General features: G+C 42.1%; 1 protein-coding gene across 3 annotated transcripts in view; it reads left to right on the top strand.

Moving 5' to 3' along the window:
* Positions 1–21,135, top strand: part of RBM20 (RNA binding motif protein 20) — a 212,139-nt gene that overhangs the window by 27,206 nt on the left and 163,798 nt on the right. The window contains exon 1 of one of the 3 annotated variants that reach the window (XM_059900651.1): positions 16,699–16,758. The exons of the other annotated variants lie outside the window; for them this stretch is intronic. Within the exon in view, the coding sequence (XP_059756634.1) occupies positions 16,718–16,758 (41 nt within the window). The 5' untranslated portion in view covers positions 16,699–16,717. Of the gene's footprint in view, positions 1–16,698; positions 16,759–21,135 lie in introns of those variants that run through there. 3 annotated transcript variants of the gene reach the window in all.

Raw genomic sequence — 21,135 nt, 5'->3', positions numbered from 1 at the left:
GAGTCCCAGGAGTCCTTAAACTTTTAAAACAGAGATCCTGTGTCCTTTTAGGTTCCCGTCTGAAGGTCAGATGTCAGCTGGGTGGGAGAGGTGCCGAGGCTGAAGGTCAGCCACCCGTCTCGGAGGAATTGGAATGCTTAAATGGGACCTCTGCCTCTCCTTCCGCCACGCTGGGAGTGGAGTGGAGTGGGCAAACACATGTGTATTTTAGGGCCTGTATTAGGGAATCTTCTTCCTCTCTTGTTGGATGGATGGCTGTTAATGTAGAATCCGGGTTTGGGTGTCCAAGATTGCTTTTACCTGGGAAAATGCAGGGGACCCTCGTTGCTGCTTCCGCGTTTCTTGGCGCACGTGGAGCGGGTTCTTCCGCGCCTGGTGGCGATGCCCTGGACCATGCGGGTGCCGGCGGTGGTGGGGTTTCAGCTCGAACTGGGCGGCCAGGGTTGGAGGGCGGGAGAAGTGGCAGCACTTGTCACTTTATGGCTCCATCAGCTTTCCTCTCCTTAATCCTGATTGTTTCTGCTGAGCTCTCCGAATAATTCAATCCTTGTGTGTGTTTAAAAGCTCTAGAAGCCTGAGAAATCTCCACGAGCCGGTCGAAGGCGAGACTTCCCGTGCGCCGTGCGTCATTTGTGCGGGGACCCTGCGTCCTCGCTCCTCCGAGACTGCCTCTACCGGCTGGCGGCCGCCCTCTCTCGGACCCACGGAGCTTTCGCGGGGGTCGTCGGTCGAAAGCCCCGGATGGTGGTCTGGGCCCCTGACATCTTCCTGGGAGGGCGCCGGGAGGTGTGCGCGCACTCCCGCACGGTTCGCCATCGCCCCCGAAGCTGCTGCATCCGCAGCTTCTGCCCCCTGCTTGGAGACCTTTCCAGGCCTGGAAGGGGCATAGTGGCCCCAGAGAGATGGTCTTTCCTCCAGGATTGGGAAAGCAGCTTCTTTCGTTTGGGGCGCCAATGCCCCCATCATGCTGGGACATACCATGGACCTGTACCTTACCAGTTTTTCAAATAGGGCTTAACAGGTGCTTAATATAGGACAGTAGAAAAGAAGGCAAAAAAACTCTTATGGGTCCACTCTCCAATATCAGCTGCTGTTTGGGATAGTCCCTTTGCCTGCCTTTTCTATCCGTAGATTAGTTTTTCCTTTTTTCCTGGTTTTAATTGTACTATAATGTTGAATTTTGAAGTCTGCTTTTTTGCACTTAACATTATCTTACAAACATGCATATTGGCTGTGTAACTGCCATTCCTCTGTTGGATATTTAGATGGTTGGGGTTTTCTTTTTATTTAAAAAAAAATAATTCTGTGGTAAACATCTTTTTGCCTAAAGCTTTCTCTGTATTAGGTTGTAGTCTCATTACTGTAATTTTTTGGAGCAAAGTGTGGGGATATTTTTAAGCCTTTCTGTGTGTGTGTGTGTGTGTGTGTGTGTGTGTGTGTATTTCAAGTGGCTTTCCAAAAAGTTTGTACCAATTTTCACTCCTGCTAGCTATGCCTGAATGTATGTTCTGTGCCAGCCTCACCAGCCCTGAGTATTATGAGAATCCTCATCAGATACTGAGGCCAAGGCCACAGGCAGAGAGTATTAGGAAGTACTGACTGTGGAAGCCTGCCTTCTGTAACCCACTTATTTCCAACTCCCTGCCTTTTGAGGACATCAGCCTCTACTGAACCCGAGGAAATGAGGTTTAGTTGTGTGTCAGGGATTGAAGTGGTTCTAGAGGTTTTTTTGGATTGATGTGTTTAAAATAGGGCACCATCTAAAATTGTCATGGCTTGGTAAGGCAGGAGCTTGAGTCACATATAAAGGTAACACCATTTTCTGTGTGTGACACACCTCTGCGGGCTTGGCTTTCCCTCAGCAGTTTGAGGATGTGTCTTCTTGGAGCAGGGGCTGGATCTGACATCGTTATGTGTGCTCTCCCAACCCTAACCAGCCCCAGAGGTTTATACTGCAGTTGTTTGTTATAACTGTTGCCTGGAGAGAGAGGGTCTCTCTTCAAGGGTGCACGTCAGTCCTTTTGTGTGTCAGGTCGATGGGAAGACATGCAGAAATCACTTATAGCCATCAGTCTGCAAATGTCTTGGAAGTGTTACCAACCAGGGTGCTTAGCCTTCCTTCACCAGTAGAAGTTGATAAGAGGCCAGATGAGAAATTCAGGCAAGGCTTTACTGGGCCTCCTGCTGCAGCAGTGGGGAGCGAAAACAAGTAACAGTTTCCCTTGCTTGTTCTCTGAGTGGGGGGCGAGTTGGTTCTTTATGTGGGGTAAGGGTAAGGGCAGGTCCAGGGGTCCTGCTGGAAGGGTGGCTTAGGTAGTTTGCCCACCCCTCTGGTGGTGGTGTGTGCAGGGGGCATGCGCAGTACCCTGCTTTTGCTCCCAGTACCTCAGAAGTGGCAGTTGGGGTTTTTGGGGTTTTTTGTATCTTGTTCATAATTTTCCCCAACTGCCCATGCACGCAGTACTTTTTAGTCCCTTATAGTTTCTTTGTATTTTGTTGCTGGAGGAGATGTTTGTCCAGGTGCAAGCCCTGCAGCAAAGGGTCCCAGGTCCCAGGTCCCAGCCTGTCTCAGAAGGGCTGGGTTTAATAACAAGTGAACTGTGTAGGATGGTATTCTTATTTGAATTGTTCATGGTCAATTCTTATTTTCTGTAAAATCCACTAGAAAACCTGTAACTGTATCAGCAGTTCACATATTCTGTGCCTGGCTCTCATGTTCCTGGGACTTTGCTTACAACTGTGAGCTCTTAAATCCAAGGCTGCTGTATTTGCCCTACCGCTTTTGAGTTAGAGCTGGGGTTCAATGTTCTGCATTTTAAACAAGTTGCTAGTATCTTCTTAGAGTTATTCTCAATTCCCAGCGCGTGTCCAGATGATGGGCAGACTTGAATTATGTAACCTGTAGCTGGATGTTTGTGTCATGATTATACAAGCTCAACAGTGTCTCCCAAGTCTTTGTGGAACACTTAGAAACTCACTGGATTAATGAAGCTTTTTTTTTTTTTTTTTAAACCTTACAAAGCATTTTCATGTTCATTATCTAATTTAATCCTCAAATCAACTCCATGAGATAGTTATTATTTTCCCATTAGAAATGGCCACATATTAAATCCTTAGTGATTGCTCAAGAAAAGCTGGAATCTTGAGTGTTACATTTTTTTTTTTTTTAACTTTGGGTTTATTTATTTATTTATTTATTTATGGCTGTGTTGGGTCTTCGTTTCTGTGCGAGGGCTTTCTCTAGTTGCGGCAAGTGGGGGCCACTCTTCATCGCGGTGCGCGGGCCTCTCATTATTGCGGCCTCTCTTGTTGCAGAGCACAGGCTCCAGATGCGCAGGCTCAGTAATTGTGGCTCACGGGCCTAGTTGCTCCGCGGCATGTGGGATCTTCCCAGACCAGGGCTCGAACCCGTGTCCCCTGCATTGGCAGGCAGATTCTCAACCACTGCGCCACCAGGGAAGCCCAATGAAGCTTTTTAATGCACATAATTTCAATTGCATAAAGGAAGCCAGCATATTAACAAGACGATAGTAAGAGTAGGCATTAAGAGTGATACTGCTTAAGGCTTCGAGATCAAACATAGGGTCTGGTATTTTTGAGGCTGTCAATGAACGATATTCTTTAGACTCTTTCTTGAGTTCATTCTCCACTCTTGGAGATAATTATCTCAAGTAAGTATATTAAGTATCTTAAAATAATTTAAGCCAATAGTTTTAGGATATCCCCACCAGGGGATATGCCCATTTTATATTGCTGTGGGTATGTGTGTGTGTGTGTGTGTGTGTGTGTGTACACTAGCTCTCTGTGTCATTGCTTGTAGAAGATATAGAAGTATCTCACGTACTGTCCTCAAGGAGCTTGCCACCAGGTTGTGGGAATAAGGCAAATAAAGCTGAAATATTAAATGAATGCTTCAAGACAGGATATAATTTTGTATTCATGGGGCATTGCTGATTGATGATGATTTCTAAGTGCCAGTGTTAACGGGGTGCAAATTGTCTGGAAGGAGAAGACCAGTGGGGTCTCAGTGTTTGGGGAAGACTTCCTGGAGGAGGAGGAATTTTGAGGGGCCTTGAAGGAATGAGCAGGTTTTGGATAGTGGAAGTGAAGTTACTGAAGTTATACCCAGAGGAGACTGTTGTGGAATAAAGGAGATGAGAGCCTGGTCAGGAGAGTAAGATTTTTGTTAATTTTTGTGGGTGAAAGGTTCGATAGGATGGTGGGTCTAGGTTTGGGAGGAGCCCAACCAAGGTCAGGAAAAGAGGCTGATCCTTGAAACCCCCGTCGCCATCATCATCAACAGCGTAGTGTTAGCAGCTAGCCTTCATTGTGTGCTTACTACATAATTCTAAGGACTTCACATATGTTGTCTTATTTAACCCTCAGACAACCTTATGAAACAATTACTAATATGTCCACTTTACAGCAGAGGAACTGAGATGTAAAGAAGTTAAGTAACTTCCAGCTCGTATATGATAGAGTTGGGATTCCAATGGACTGAATCAGGCAGCCTGATTTTAGAGTCTGTGTTTTCACCACAGTGTGTTACTACCTCTTAGTAATAGTTAAGAGCTCTTGATGAGATTAACATGGTCCCCGCTTCCCCTTAGGTTTTGGAGGATCCCAGCCTTTCAAGTCAGACAGACCTGGGCTCACATTCTAGCTCTACTACTTAGTAGCTATAACCTTGCAAGTCATTTCTCTGAACCTGGATTTCATCATTTATGAAGGAGGGATAATAATATTTACTTCAGGGTTGTTGGGAGGATTAAATGAGATAATAAATATACATATCACCTAGCAGAATACCCAGCAGGGAGTAAGCAGGTGGGAAATGATAGATACTACAGGCTTATATTTCTCAGATATACCTTGGGCTATAAAGAGGCCTCTGAGAAGGAGAAGGAATGAGGGTAAGACATGATTCAGGTAGAATTTATTTAGTGTCACTTGCAATCATAATTAGCCAACACAGATACCAGATGCTGGATTCCTTCTGGAGCATTCCAGGAATGGACTATAAATTCCAAAGGTGGTTCTGCATTGCTCTGTGAACAGACTGCATTTCTCTTTGTCCTCCAAAACTTGGAGGGTAAAACCAGGACATTGCCATTGTACTGAAATTTGGCACCCGGAAAGTGCCAGTTGTACATTCCAGGGGCTGAAATTGGGATCTGCTGAAATTATGGGAGTCCTTGCTCTGCTGCTTCCTGCTTCTTGATGGTGCTGACCGCAGATAATTGGGTTGCATCTTAGAAAGAACCATAAATATGTGAAAGTTGCATATTTAATTGTCTATAAAGTTAAATGATGCATGGAATAATTATAACTAAGACAGGGACATTTGAACAAAATATTTAAAAGGAACAGTAGAAAAAAAACCGTGCACTAAGATGAAATGCTGTTTAGAAATATGACTCTCAGAACTAATGAAGAAACAGCACTTCGTGCTTCTCATACTTGAATCCCTGCACATTTCAAACTGTTCACGTGGTAGTTTTTCTCTGTGATATTCTGTGGCTGTAGTTTTTCTTAACATTACTTCTTCAAAGAATTGCAAAAGCCTCAATGCAAGGGGCTACAAAAAAAGAACAGTTTCTAGTTTTTTTCTGATTTTCAGTCTCCTTGGTTGTGATAAGTCTATTTGTTCTTGCCTGTATCCTTGATATAATCCAATTTGGTTTCTTTGGAACTATCAAATGTTCTTTGTTGCTCTTAATCCACTATTGGTTTTAAATTTGGGAATGCAAGAAGGTATAAAGGGGAAATAAGTGTTAAAAAATATGTAGTGTTTCTGAAAAGTTATTAAAATTCCAGAGTCACTGTAGAATTTTTAAGTTTTCGAATACAGCTAGAGTCAGATTGCTACTTGCTAGATCTATTTGGTGCTAAGGGGTATTTTGGAAAAACCAGAGTGTTGCCCACTGTTTCATTTTCCAAAATTCCTGATAGGTGCATTTTAAAACAGGCGGTCTTAAATAGTTGGTTATTTTGATGGGCATGTATCTCACATTGCTTTTCTTCATGTAATGGATGACTGTCCAAAGGTAATAATGTCAACCTGGTTGGTAAAATAATGGCTTTCTGAATTGTTTTACTTTAAGAAAAGGGGGTTCACATCCTCCAGAGCCTGCTGCTTCCCCATCTAACACATGGGACACTTCATTCAACTAAGAGAAGTATTTATTGAACACCTACCAGTGCTAGGTGCTGTCATAGGTGCTGAGTGATGAACAGAACAGGTGTGGTCTTTGTGGGTGGAAACGACAGTCTAATGGAGAAAACAAATATAAACCAAAAAAAAAAAAAAATACAGATAACTATAAAAGCATTAATTGAGATAAGTAATAGGAAGGAAAAGAAAGGAGTTCTTTCTACCCACGGTGGGAAAATAGAGCTATGGGAACTAAAACTAAAAAGTTTATTCGTATAAAAAAAGTTTCCTATAAAAGCCTAAACAAAGAACAAAGATTAAGAGTGATTATGCAAAAAATGTGAGCGTCAAGGTGTTTAAATACATCAAGTTGCCATTAATTGGCCATGAAGGTGTCACTAAATGAATTCAAGACTCATTTGAGTCCATGGCCATGCTGAGACCGTTAGCAGTGAATTTTCTCATAGTTTGGTTCATTTTAGTTAAAGCAGCATCATACCTACTACAGTGTCATTGGAGAATGTCCCCCACTGGAGTCAGGGCCATCATGGAAAACATCTGATTGGGTGACTCCCCCTCATTGTTTATTTCTGGTAAAGTGCAGTTTGGTTCTGGAAAGCACCCTTGAGCATGCAAGGCCAGGGGGGTATGGGGGTCTACTCTCCATTCTGCTGCATCTCCTTTATTCAAGGAGCTTGGCTTCCCTGAGACTAGGGGAGTTGGAATATGAAGGGGTTGAACTTGATGTCCTTAAAGGATCTTTCTAGGTCCAAATTTTATTTTAGAAGAAATGGGCAGTAGGAGAATGTTTGGGTAGAATCACTTCATACTTAAGACGTTTTCATGGTGCGATGCAGTAGAGGGAGCCCTGGACCAGAAGTGTGAAAGTTCCAGGCTCAACAGTACCACGGACTCCTGGAATGACTTAGTTTGTGCTCATTCAGGCCCAGAGCATAGATGAGCTTGTGGTCAGCTGCAGCCCACGTTCCGAGACAAGGGGGCTCCATAGTGGGTATGCTTGCAGGCTCAGGGTTCAAATCCAGAACACTGCACTAAGTAGCCGTGTGGACCTGGGTGGGAAACTTGGCCTTCTTGAGCTTTGGCTTTTGCATCAATGAAATGGAGCTTCCTTTTTTCATCTATAAATTCTCCTCTCTTCCTCATAATGTTCCTCCCGATAAATGTCCATTACTGCTGTCATTTTTCTTATTAATAATTATTATGGCTTCAGTTATTGTAGCTCTCCAGTTGGGCACGTCACATAACCCCCATTGTCTTGGGGTCCTGCCTGTGGTGCCTGTCTCTTGGGATTGTTTGGAAAGTCAAATGTGATTATGTGAACGTGCTTTGTGAACGCTGAGATCCTCTCCGAGGGCCAGTTGGTAGGACTGGGCAGGTAAAAGCAGAAGGCTGGAGGTCTGTCTGTCTGCAGGGTGGCTGTTTTCTGAGGGAGGGCTTGGCTGAGGCTGGAAAGCAGGTCTGTCTTCCCCCCGCCCTGATGGACTGGGGCACATGCAGACACACTTCCCATCCAGACAGACAGGCCCAGCCCACAGATGGCCACCGAGTCATTCACTTGGTGATTGTCATTCACGGCTCCTGCCGTCTCAGGCCAGAGGCAGTCGGAGGACACCTCCATCTCAATTTCATCTCCAGACTGACCCTGCCCCCTCCAGCCTCTTTGTCTGAAGCTTCCAGAGAAGGACATAGTAGGACAGTGCTGTTTTTAAGTGACTTTGAAAACAATTATATAGGCTAGTTAACAAACAATAAAATCCAGAAACTGTGAGTGGTGGCCCTGGAGCTGGGCACCTGTTGTCACGCAGCCTGGCCCGGGGCAGACAGCAATTAGTTTGTTTGGCAGAACCACTGGAATGTTCCTGGTGGGGGCGGAAGCTGGGGAGTGGGTGGTGGGTTTGCTCCCTGGGTGTGTTGCCTCCTTCCGAGCAGATGGGACTCAAAGAATTTCCAGAGGGAGGAGGGACGGCCCCACCCGGGGAGGGCCCGAAGGGCTGTTTTCCTGTCCAGATGGCCCATTCATAAAACGCCTCCTCTTCCTTTCCACATGGCCCTGGCCACAGCCTGGTTTTCCCCACCTCAAGGGTTCATTTCTCTCAAGGGGGGGAGGAGGAACGCTGTCAGCTGAAAAGGCACTCAGAGCCTGGTTCTCCAGGCTCTGCCGGGTCGCTCTCAGCAGACTCGTGGTGATAGATGGCCTGGCCTCCTCGCGGGGCGCGGGGTCAGCTGGGAGCCAGCACCTGCCCAGGGGGCCTGGCCAGCTCCAGGACGGACACACACGGTGCCCCAGCCTGGGCTCCGGGACTCTGTCCCGTGGTGCTTGTCACAGAGGCAGCTCACACGGGGGCCCGGGGCAGTGGGCCCCTGGGGGAGGCCAGACCCACCTGGCCCGGTTTGTCTGGACCTTCCCCTCCGCCCAGCTTGGTCCACTTGCTCAGGGGCTGATCCTAAGGCTGGGGGCAGACAGGTGGTCCTTGAGGGTCCGTTTGTCTGTCTGCTACTTGCAGGGAAGAGCTGCACCCACACTTCTCCTTCCTGCTCCTCACGTGTGCTCCCCCTGACCTCACACCTGCTCCCCTTGGCTTCTTTCTGCCTCCTCTTTCTTGTAATCTCTGTCTCCGATTCTCTCTCTCTATCGTGGCATAATTTGTGGCAAATCATAAGATGTGATTTGTTAAAATTCATGGAAAATCCTGACTCTTTGGCTTGTTTCTGTCCGGGGGCAGTTGCTTGATGGGCGAGAAGCAGGGGTCCCTACCCTCACGCTCCTCACTGACCCTGCAGGGATAAGCCCTTGAGTAAATGAAGAGGGACATCTCTGCTGGAGGCATTTCCCTCCCTCATCAGGGCTGCATGAGGAGCTGGTGACAGAACTGGCCCTGCATCCTAGGAACACACTATCTCCCCCTGCTGTCAGACCAGCGTCCTCTGCGGTGGGGTCCACTCCGAACCTTTCCCTGTGACTCTTCCAAGATGATCTTCCTGTCTACCTATCTCTTAGAGTTGCTTTAGCCTTTGACAGACCTCATGGGAGAGATTTAGATGTCTAAGTTCATCCTTTTATTAAGTACTTTGTATTTAAGTGCAGGAATCCCCAAGCTATAATATACTTTTAAAGGCAGTATCGATAATACTCTCTGCTAATCCCGTCTGCCTTCAGGCCGCTGGCATGAAGTGTCAGTGACATTGGAATTATTTTCACAGTTGCCTTTAAGCCCCAAAAGGACAAACTTTGGGAGGTGATGCTGGTCTCGAGACGGCTGCTGCCTGCTGCTCCCTCGGCCTCAGACCAAGGCTGAAGAGTTCATCACAATTCTTTCTTAACTTTTTATTTTGAAATGATTTTAGACTTATAGAAAATTTGCAAAAATAGCAAGTAGCTATACAGAGAATTCCTGTATACTTTTCACCTAGCTTCCCCTAATGTTAATATTTTACATAAGCACAATCCATTTATTAAAACTGAGAAAGGAATATTGGTACAATATTTGAAATCAAGTTGTAGAGTTTCTTTCAGATTTTAGCAGCTTTCCCACGAATGTTATTTCTATTCCAGGAGACCATCCAGGGTCCCACATGGCATTTAGTTGTGATGTCTCCGTAGTCTACTGCAGTGTGTGAGAAATCCTCACTCTTGCCTTGCCTTTCATGACCTCGACACTTTTGAAGTGTCAGTTATTTTTTAAAAACAAGGATCAGCCGAGGCTATCTGTCAAGGGTCAGATAGTAAATATTTTTGGCTTTGCAGGCTGTATGGTCTCTGTTGTAAATCTTCAGCTTTACGGTTGTAACCCCAAAGCAGCTTTAGACACTGTGTAAATGAATGAGCTCGGCTGTGGTCCAATATAACTTCATTTATGAAAATAGGCAGAGGCCTCAATTTGGCCCTCAAGTTGAAGTTTGCAACCCCTGTTGTAGAAGGACCCTCTGTTTGAGTTTGTTGGATGTGTTTTTATGATCAGATTGAGGTTACGCATTTTTAAATAGGAATCCCACAGAAAGGATGTGCCCATCTCAGTGACCTCTTAATCACTTGGCTAAGGTGGCATTAACTGTCAAGTTAAAAGTGTTTTTCCCCCACTGTGTAATTAAGACTCTCAAGCCAGATACTCTAAGATTATGCAGATGTCCTGTTTCTCCTCAAAGTTTCACCTGTTCATTTTAGCTTCCATTAGCGGATCTTGCCTGTAACAGTTATCACTGTGGTATTCTAATGATGAGTTTCTATTTCACTCATTTCTTCTACCTTTATTAATTGGAATTCTTCTGTAAGGAAGAGCTGCTCCTTTATATCAGTATGGACTCATAGATATTTCTTTTATATTTTGGATTACAGTGATCATGATTTTTGAGGTGGCTGCAAAATCTCCTCTTTTGGACTTCTTTGGTCTCATCTAACTCTTGACCACCCTCTTGATTTCATAGCTGGCTTTATTCTATCTAATTTCCACTTTGTGGGCATCTGGTGTACTCAGACCTAATAGGTTTGCATTTCATTAACTTTTTATTTTTTTTTAAATGTTAAAGGTGTAGGGGTTTTTTTTGTTTGTTGGGTTTTTTTTTTTTTTTTTTTTAATCAATTTATTTATTTATTTATTTTTGGCTGTGTTGGGTCTTCGTTTCTGTACGAGGGCTTTCTGTAGTTGCGGCGAGCGGGGACCACTCTTCATCGCGGTGCGCGGGCCTCTCATTATCGCGGCCTCTGTTGTTGTGGAGCACAGGCTCCAGACGCGCAGGCTCAGTAGTTGTGGCTCACGGGCCTAGTTGCTCCGCGGCATGTGGGATCTTCCCAGACCAGGGCTCGAACCCGTGTTCCCTGCATTGGTAGGCAGATTCTCAACCACTGCGCCACCAGGGAAGCCCTCATTAACTTTTTAATGGCAGGGGCGATTTTACTTTTCAGCCCAAAGCATTGGCCAAGTTTACGTGCTGAGTCTACCACACAGCTGGTTGAGTTGCAGTGGGAGTGTCAGCCTTAGGGCGATTGGAGCTGGTTGGGAGCTGGCACTTGGTTTTCATTAATCTTGTTGGGTGGAGGAGGAGTTTGTAGTATTTTCTGGTACATTCTAGATCGGGTTTGAATTGTGAGTGTGGTCCAAGTTACTAGCTCCTCCTCCTTGTTCACTAAGAGCTTTCTTTTTATTCTACTTGTTGGGAAACTTTAAGGGTGAAAAAGCTGGCTTAGGAACAGAGTTTAAAGTAAATAGAGTTTCATTGCTTTTGCATGCACGTTACTAGATTAAAGTAAAATGTCATTTTAAATGATTTTGCCTCAGTTAGAAAGTTAAACAGGCTTCCAAAATGTAAGCAGTCTGATCTGCTTTTAAACGCAAAATGAGTATGTTGAGTCAGCTTTCTAAAATAGGAGAAACTTCTGTTTTTCCCTGTAAAACTTATTCCTTTAGCACCATATGAAAGATTAAGTGAACAGTGGTGAGTGTGTCTCTTCCGTTTTTGTTAGTCTTTTAGATGATTTCAGAAAATGGTCTTTACTTAGGGCTCTTCAGTCAGTGATGATGGAAAGAAGAGAGAAAAATCAAGGTACGTCCTGTAACGAGGAACGGGGTTGTATTCCTCACTTTGAAAGATTTTTTAACTAACTGATTTTGGGGGAAAGAGTTAAATTAACTCAGATTTTAAAGAAATTCATAGAAAGAATTCTCCTACAGTATCACTTGAAAAAAAAAACAAAACAGAAAGAAAAGAATTTTCATTTGCCCAAGACATTTTTAGAGTTAAGAAATATGGGAGCTTCTGATCTTGTCCTGGACAGAATTCACTAAGAGACAGAGCCTCAAAAACTGCAGCTTGGGGCTTCCCTGGTGGCGCAGTGGTTGAGAATCTGTCTGCCAATGCAGGAGACACGGGTTCGAGCCCTGGTCTGGGAGGATCCCACATGCCGCGGAGCAACTAGGCCCGTGAGCCACAACTACTGAGCCTGCGCGTCTGGAGACTGTGCCCCGCAACAAGAGAGGCCGCGACAGTGAAAGGCCCGCACACCGCGATGAAGAGTGGCCCCCGCTCGCCGCAACTAGAGAAAGCCCTCACACAGAAACGAAGACCCAACACAGCCAAAAATAAAAAAAAAAAATAAAAAAATAAAAAAATAAAAATAAAAAGAGAATCCTAATGTGATTTCTTTAAAAAAAAAAAAAAAAAAAAAAAAAAAAACTGCAGCTTAATTCCTGCCTTCTTTAGGGTAGAAACATGTGTGCTCCAAGTCTTGGGGAAGTTTAGGCAGGTTCCCACTAGTACTGAGAAAATGCATCCAAAACGCTGGCATGCCGTTTCTCCATAAGTTGTTCATCTTGCCTGATTGTAGGATTGAATGAAAAGCCAAGATATTAATACTTTAAAAAATTTACAAAAGGGAATCATAGACTTTGTCACCAGGTATCCTTATCAATGTCTGTGAAGCAGCCTAATAAAGTCACACACGTGAGTCAGATGTAGATCTCTTGAAACTTAGAGCCCCCCAAACAATTACTCGCAAAAAATACTGTGAAGGAGACAAGGAAAGAGAACTGCTGATGACATCTGTGGGTGATCGTGGTAGCTCCTAACATCTTGGGAAGTGAGTTGATTCACAAAAGCTCTAGCACGGGTTCCTGGATCTGCCTCTCTGTCTGAAATGAAGTGCAGACTGGGGATGCTGTTTGTAAAATGAGGTGATTGGACCAGCTGTAGATTTGGGAAAGACGTTGTGTGGGCCACTCCTGGCCTTTCTGGGGTTTGTGATCACAGTGGAAGCTCAGCGCTTTTACTTGCGACATTATGGATTCATTGTCCTCTTGTCCTTGGCAGGCCTGTCAAAGAGAAGTTATTTTGAAAGCATATCGCTGATTGTACATTTCATTCCATCAAGCGCTCAGCGCATTTCACCTAACTGCTGGAGGCCACTGAGATAAGAGTGGAAAAGTGCCTTGTGCCCTTCTGAGCGGTGGGTGATCTATTTTCAACTTAGAGACTGGTGACAAACCTGTCTTCTGTCAGGTCAAACTCACACGGACTTTCTTGTTTTCTGTTCTTCTGTTGACAGCTGTGTCTGTGTGCAGGATGGTCATAGGGTAGCTGGAAGATAGCTCTGGCATTTAAACACCTAGATAGGAAGGAGCGATGGAATGTATTTTTCTTTTCTATTTTGGTTAGCAAGTCCCTAGTCATCCATAACGAGAGGTAAAGAGGTGAGGGGGAGACCTCCAGGAGGGTGGGCAGGGAAAGACACCCCACTCCTGGTTTGGAAAGCACAGAGAGAGAGACATTTCTACCATTGGTGGATTTAGCACCTGGAAAGGGGATGACTGGAAGGAAAATGGAAAATAAAGGTTGGATTTGAGGTAGCCTTGGGTAGTGGAAGGGGACGGAGAGGGGATAGAGGTGATGAGAAAGCAGGGCTTGTTTTTGTTTTTTTTTTTTTTTTTTTTGCATGCTGTATAAGACAAAATTAAAACTCATGCACTGAAAATTGCATTTCTGTAATTCTTTTACATAATGTAAGATTTTGTTTCAAAAATGGTGGTGCGGGTTGATGTGATGGGAACACTTTTAACTCCTCAGCTGTACTTTAACATAAATGTGCATGTCGCTCTGATGGGGATCGGTTTAAATGCTCTATGAATTCCCATCATCTTGCATCCACAATTATTAGCCATGGAGCTAATCAAAGTTCTTTGCTTTCCTCATCTGTGAAGCAGAGCCAGGTCTTCCTGCCTGCCTCACAGAGCTGCAAGAGGGTCCACAGTACAGTGCTATACTACGTTGTCAAGGCTCTTCAGATATTTCGTAAAACCTGCAATAGAACCTAGGGGTCTCATGCCCAGACCTCATTTTCTGCTATTTATAGTAGCTAGTGAGTCTTCCCTCACCCCTCCTTTATTTAAGGTTGTGGCTCCCTTTGAGATTCTGACGTATGGGCCTCCTTTCCAGAAACACACACACACACAATTTAGCATTGATGTCAAGGGTTCATAGTTTGAAGCCCAGTTGAGAACCTCTGATGTGACTGTGCTTTTCTTTTATGGAAATTATAATTCCATCTGAGAGAACTAGGTTTTTACAGATGCCTGGCATTTGGAATTTTCTGCATCTTTCTAGATCATTTATTTCTCTTGGGGAAGAAATCATTAAATTGTGTCCTTACAAGCTCAGTGCTTTTTCCAGGACTGCCGCAGTTCAGCTGCATGCAGCAAGATTATAAACTATCAAGAGCAAGATTGTAAATGCAACAAAAGGAAAAGCTGAGTCATGGTGCTGACCAGGAAAGTAGTATGATATTAAAAGTACATCAATCAAAGGCCCCCAAATCATGTTTCCCTCTCCATCCTTAAAATGTCATAGTTAACCAGAGGGTTTTTTATTTTTGTTTTTTTTAGTGACAAGCCCAATCAATGTGATTTAAGTCATCCATGATATATTTATAGCCGAATGATTAAGTTGGAGGACGTGACAAAACACATAAATTGTATTTATGGTCATTGATGGTTTTACACATTATTAGAGAGAAGCATAGTTACACCAAATTAGACGGGGACATCTGATCTAAACATCAGTTCAGTAATTCCGTGGGAAAAAATAAATCTAAATGAGCAAAAAATGTTTTGGTATTAACTCCAATGTGATGATATTACCAGTTTTCCCAGTTAATTAGTAGCAAATATTGTAGAACAAATGTTTGAAACAGAAATCTCATGTTTTTGCACAACGGGAAGAACCCTGCACTAGGAGTCGAGCTGGGAGTCTTAGCTCTCTCACTGCATTGCTTTGTGACCTTGGGCAGCTCACATCACCACTGCGGAGCTGTGGAATGCAGGAAATGGGACTACATATCGTAAATGAGAGAAGATTTCTTGCAGTGTTAACATTTTGTGACTTTGAATTTAATTCTGTGACTGCTGCTTTTGAAAAAAAAAATATTGTCAACATTTAACGTACACACAGAAAAGTGGCCAAATCATACATGCATAGCTCGTTGAATTTTCACACTTCTAACCAGCCATGGATTATGAGATAAAATGTTGATGTTATCAGCATTCTAGAAGCCACCCTGGGGCTTGAGTGCGACTCCTAAATGTAGGAAAAAAGAGAGAGAGAGGGAGAGAGAGGGAGAAAAAAGAATTGAGGTGGTAATAATTTTTAGAAATTTGTAAGTCTAACATTAAAAGTCAAAACTTTTTTCATTTGGAATCCTATTAATGCAATCCATAATCCCCTATCTGCTATTTTGAAATCCAAATAGCTCTGAAAACTGAAAGTTTTTAGCAAAATTTTTTGGCAACAAAATCTTACCTGAAGAATGGTGGCTGTTTGTGGTCTTCATTTACCCTGCATGGTGTGACTGTTCATGCATCTTGCTGAAGAACTCTTCATGTGTTTGATAATAAACTGCTGCCTGGACTCTGCTGGGGGTTTGACGTACAGCACATGTGTCATGTTTCTTCTTTGAAATCAGATAGATTCTAAATTCCAAAGCAAATCTGGCCCCAAGGATTTGGGGTGAAGGATTGTGGATTCAAACCACAGCATAATTGTTTATAAGAGTGGACACCTTGACATTTTTATTGCTTAAATTTACATGATTTTATCTGAAAAGTAAGCAGGTGCATTTCTAGTTAACTACCTGGTGCATTATCAGATGTTTCTCTTCCAACACTACATTTTTTTTTTTATCACACTACATTTTTTAAAAATAAACTTTTCTTTTGGAATAGTTTTAGATTTAATAAAAAGTTGCAAAGATACTACAGAGAGTTGTCATATGGCCTTCACCCAGCTTCCCCTAATGTTACCAGCTTACATTAGTCAAAACTAAGAAAATAACGTTGGGTACAATCCTATTGACTAGATTATAGACAGTATTCAAATTTCCCCAGTTTTTGCACTAATGTCCTTTTTCTGTTCCAGGATCCAGTCCAGGATCCCACATGACAGTTAGTCATCATGTCTCTGGTCTCCTCCAGTGACGGTTTCTCAGTCTCTCCTTATTTTTCATACCCTTGATATCTTTGAAGAATACTGGCCAGGTATTTTATAGGATGTCTTTTAGGCATTTGTGTTATTTGCTTAAATTTTGGTAAGCTTCTTAAAATTAAACTTTTTATTTTGAAATCATTGTAGATTCACATGCAGTTGTATGACATAATACAGAGAGACCCTTTACCCAGTTTTCCTCAATGGCAACACCTTGAAAACCACAGTCTGATATCACAACCAGGATGTGGATACAGTCAAGCTACAGAACATTCCCACCCGTACAAGTATCTGTCATCCAGCCCAACTCTTGGACCCTCTTGGTTCAGTGCATGTTGACTGAGGTCTCCTGTGGGTCAGGCCCTGCTGGAGTGCTGGGGCGACAGGGCTGAAAAGAGAGACAAACCCACCCTCTTGGGGCTTAGCTTCCGGGACACAGACATGAACAAGGAAACACATGCAGAGATAATAGGATGGCAGCTAATCAGTGCCATGAAGAAAAATCAAGAGACTGTGGACTGAGAGAGAGGAGGACATCCAGAATTCCAGCTTCCTGTGAGAATCCAGAGCCCTGGTCACATGGGGCGGGAGCCTCAGAGCAGCTGCTTGCTTTTGACAGGGTAACTGTTTAATCTGTGTTTCTCATTAAAATCATATAACTATGATTTATCATATAACTATGATAAATATGATTCTAATGTATAACTATTTTACACCGCATTTGTTGGAAATCCTTGGTGTTCTGTGGGGGTAATGGGTCTTTAAAAATCTTTAAGTGAAACTCCAGGGAGAGCCTTGTTTCCATTGCTTCTCGTCCCACAGTGTAGGGTCTGGCTTCACAGTGATGGCGTTTTGTGCATTTAGTGACAACAGACAAAGTGTAAAAAGCCTGTTACAGTGTTTTTACTTCTTAGTATTCTTGGTACCTAAGGAGGTTGTGGCACGATCAAAGGGAGGGGGAAGGTTTTGGATTGCAAATATTTAGGATGGGCTTTTCATCTGATTGTCAAATTGTGTCACTCTCTAAAAGTGATTTCGTCATTTTAAGCGCTTCCACATCATGAGTATTAAAAAATACTGAAAAAGGGTTTTCAGCTCAGTATACTGAATGATGTCAGTTATTTTACAGCCCTGGAAATGAGTGATTTCAAATGCACTCAAGCCATTTTTTTTTATTGTGGTAAGATATACATAACATAAGCATTTTTTTACATAACCATTTTTAAGTGTACAATTCAGTGGCATTACATACGTTTGTAATGTTGTATAACTATCCACACTATCTATTTCCTGGACTTTTTCATCATCCCTAATAGGAACTTTGAATCCATTAAACAATAACTCTCCATTCCTTCCTTCCCCCAACCCCTGGTAAGCTCTAGTCTACTTTCTGTCTCTGTGAATTTGCCTATTTTAGGTATCTTGTATAAGTGGAATCATACAGTATTGTCCTTTTGTGTCTGGCTTATTTTACCTAGCATAATGTTTTCAGGGTTCATCCATATTGTAGCATGTGTCAGAATTTCATTCCATTTTTCGGCTGGATAATATTCCATTGTACGTGCATTGTATGTATTTTGTTTATCCATTCATCTGTTGGTGGACACGTGGGTTGTTTCCATCTTTTGGTTATTGTGAATAATGCTGCCATGACCATTGGTGTAAAAGCATCTGTTTGGGTTCCTGCTTTCAGTTCTTTTGGGTATATACCTAGGAATGGAATTGCTGGATCATATAACAGTTCTATGGTAAGGTTTTTGAGGAATTGCTGAATTGTTTTCTGCAGTGGCTGTACCATTGTACATTCCCACTAGCAATGAACAAGGGTTCTGACTTCTCCACATCCTCAAAAAATGCTTGCTGTTTTGCTTGTTTGTTTGTTTTTATTATGGCCATCCTAGTGGGTATGAAGTGATACCTCATTATGGTTTTGATGTGCATTTCTCTAATGACTAATGATGTTGAGCATCTTTTCATATGCTTATTGGCCACACGCATATCTTCTTTGGAGAAATGTCTATTCAGGTCCTTTGTCCTTTGCCCATTTTTGAATTGGGTTGTTTGTTTTTTGTTGTTGAATTGTAGGATTTCTTTATATATTCTGCATGTTAACCACTTATCAGAGATATGATTTGCATATATTTTCTCCCATTCTGTGGGTTTTCTCTTCACTCTCTTGATGATGTCCTTCAGTGCACAAAACAGTTAAATTTTGGAGTCCTGACTATCCATTTTTTTTCTCTGTTGATTGTGCTTTTGGTGTCATATCCACAAAATCATTGCCAAGTGTCATGAAGCTTTCCCCTATGTTTTCTTCTAAGAGTTTTATAGTTTTAGCTCTTAAGTTTAGATCTTTGATCCATTTTGAGTTAATTTTTGTATGTTGTATAACGTAAGGGTCCAACTTCATTCTTTTTCATGTGGATATCCAGTTTTCCCAGCACCATTTGTTGAAAAGATGGCCTTTCCCCCATAGATGTGAGAGTTTTTCCCTGGACTCTCTGTTTTGTTCCTTTGGTATATATGTCTGTCCTTATGCCAGTATTATTTTGATTACTATAGCTTTGTAGTAAGTTTTGCAATCAGGAAGTGTTAGTCTGCCCTTTTTTTGCTATTCAAGGTCCCTTGAGGTTCCATATGAATTTTGTGATGGATTTTTCTATTTCTACCAAAAATTTTATTGGGATTTTGATAGAAATTGCATTGAATCTGTAGATCACTTTGGGTAGTATTAACATCTTAACAATTTTATTAAGTTTTCCAATCCATGAGCATGGAATGTTTTTCTGTTTATTTCTGTCTTCTTTAATTTCTTTCAGCAATACTTTGTAGTTTTCAGTGTACAAATCTTTTACCTTCTCTGTTAAGTTTATTCCAAAGTATCTTATTCTTTTTGATGCTACTGTAAATTGAATTATTTTAATAATTTCCTTTATGGTTTGTTCATTGCTACTGCAAATGATTTTGTATCATGCAACTTTGCAGACTTGTTGATTAGCATTAACAGTTTTATTCATGGACGATTTTACTTAGTATTTTCTACATATAAGATCATGCTATCTGCAAACAGAAATAATTTTACTTTTTCCTTTCCAATTAGAGTGCTTCTTATTTTTTTTTCTTGTCTAATTGCTCAGACTAGAACTTCCAGTACTGTGTTAAACAGAAATGGTGAAAGCAGGCATCTTTGTCTTGTTCCTGATCTTAGGGAAAAAGCTTTCAGCCTTTCACCATTGAGTATGATGTTAGCTATGGGTTTTTTTGTTTTTTAAAAGATTTATTTATTTATTTATTTATTTTTCATTGCATCAGGTCTTCGTTGCTGCATGTGGGCTGTTTCTAGTTGCGCTGAGCAGGGGCTACTCTTCATTGCGGTGCGTGGGCTTCTCATTGTGGTGGTGTGGAGCATGGGCTCTAGGCACGCGGGCTTCAGTAGTTGCGGCACGCGGGCTCAGTAGTTGTGGTGCATGGGCTTAGTTGCTCTGTGGCATGTGGGATCTTCCCTGACCAGGGCCTGAACCTGTGTCCCCTGCATTGACAGGTGGATTCCCAACCACTGTGCCACCAGGGAAGTCCCATGCTATGGGTTTTTCATAAATGCCTTTATCATGTTGAGGAAGTTTTCTTTTATTAGTAGTTTACTGAATGTTTTTATCATTAAAGAGTGTTGAATTTTGTCAAATGCTTTTCTGCATCAATTGAGGTGATCATATGGTTTTTTTTCTTTCATATTTTTAATGCCATGTATTACACTGATTGATATTTTATGGTGCACCATTCTTATATTCTGGGAATAAATCCCATTTGCTCATGGTGTAGAGTTTTTTGATTATGCCGCTGAATTTACTTTGCTAGTATTTTATTGAAGATTTTGCATCAATATTCATAAGGGATATTGGCCTGTAGTTTTCTTTTCTTGTAGTGTCTTTGTCTGGCTATGGTATCAGGGTTATGCTGGCCTCATTGAATGAGTTAGGAAGTGTTCCCTCATCATCATTTTTCTGGGAAGAATTTGAGAAAGATTGGTGTTAATTCTTAAAATGTTTGATAGAATTCACCAATAAAGTTATTTTGTCCTGGGATTTTCTTTGTTGGGAGGTTTTAGATTAATGATTCAATCTCCTACTTTTTATAGGTCTTCTCAGATTTTCTATTTCTTCATGGGTCAGTTTTGGCAAATTGTATGTTGCTAGGTATTTGTCCATCTCAGTTATGACCATTTAAAAATTGAACTTTTGGCAGACTATTTCTGTCTGTTTGATTTTATTACTTTCTTGCCTGGGTGAAACTCTCATTTTAAATGACGTGTTGTTTCTTTACAAAGTAAAGTACCAAAGGAATATGAGAGTTTTGGTTGTATATATTATTGTTGATGTGTATTCTATTTTTGTCAGATATTTAATAAAATACTTTACTCTGTGTTTTGTGACTCATTAAAGGTGAAAAAGTATACATAAGATTATCAGGGTATATAAAACTATTTCCAACAGACTAATTACTTATAGTTTAGATTACAGGGTTTCTGTGGAGTTTTTGGTACAATATCAGAATAGACTAAAAATTATTCTTACTCTTATAAACTGTTTTCGTGTAGTTTTTTTTATCCCATTTAATTGGTACAACAGAATGAACCAGTTATATATTTGGCTCAAGTTTCAATTTCTTAAGTTTCTTTTCAGTAACTGGGTCTGACAGAGCCAAGAGAAGCAGCCCCCATCTGTGTGGCATGAGAGCTTGTGACTTTCCCCTGTGCTTCCATCTGGTCCTCAGGCTGGGTGTTTTCCGGTAGAAAGTCATTCATTCAGAGTTATTTACTGAGCACCTGCTGTGTGCCACACACTTTTGTAACCATAGTTCTCCTGATGATGCAAAACACAGAAGCACACAAAAAGGGCAACTTCCTGTGTCTTGGGAGAACCAAGGGATAAAACCAAAACCAAAAGGCAGGGTTTGTCCTCAAAAAGAAGATGATTCTGCCGTGCAAACAGTAAAGTCTA

Source organism: Balaenoptera ricei, chromosome 16 (assembly GCF_028023285.1).
Source record: "Balaenoptera ricei isolate mBalRic1 chromosome 16, mBalRic1.hap2, whole genome shotgun sequence".
Lineage (NCBI taxonomy): Eukaryota > Metazoa > Chordata > Mammalia > Artiodactyla > Balaenopteridae > Balaenoptera > Balaenoptera ricei.
The sequence above is the reverse complement of the archived record's forward strand: the minus strand, read 5'-3'. Positions and strand labels throughout refer to the sequence as shown.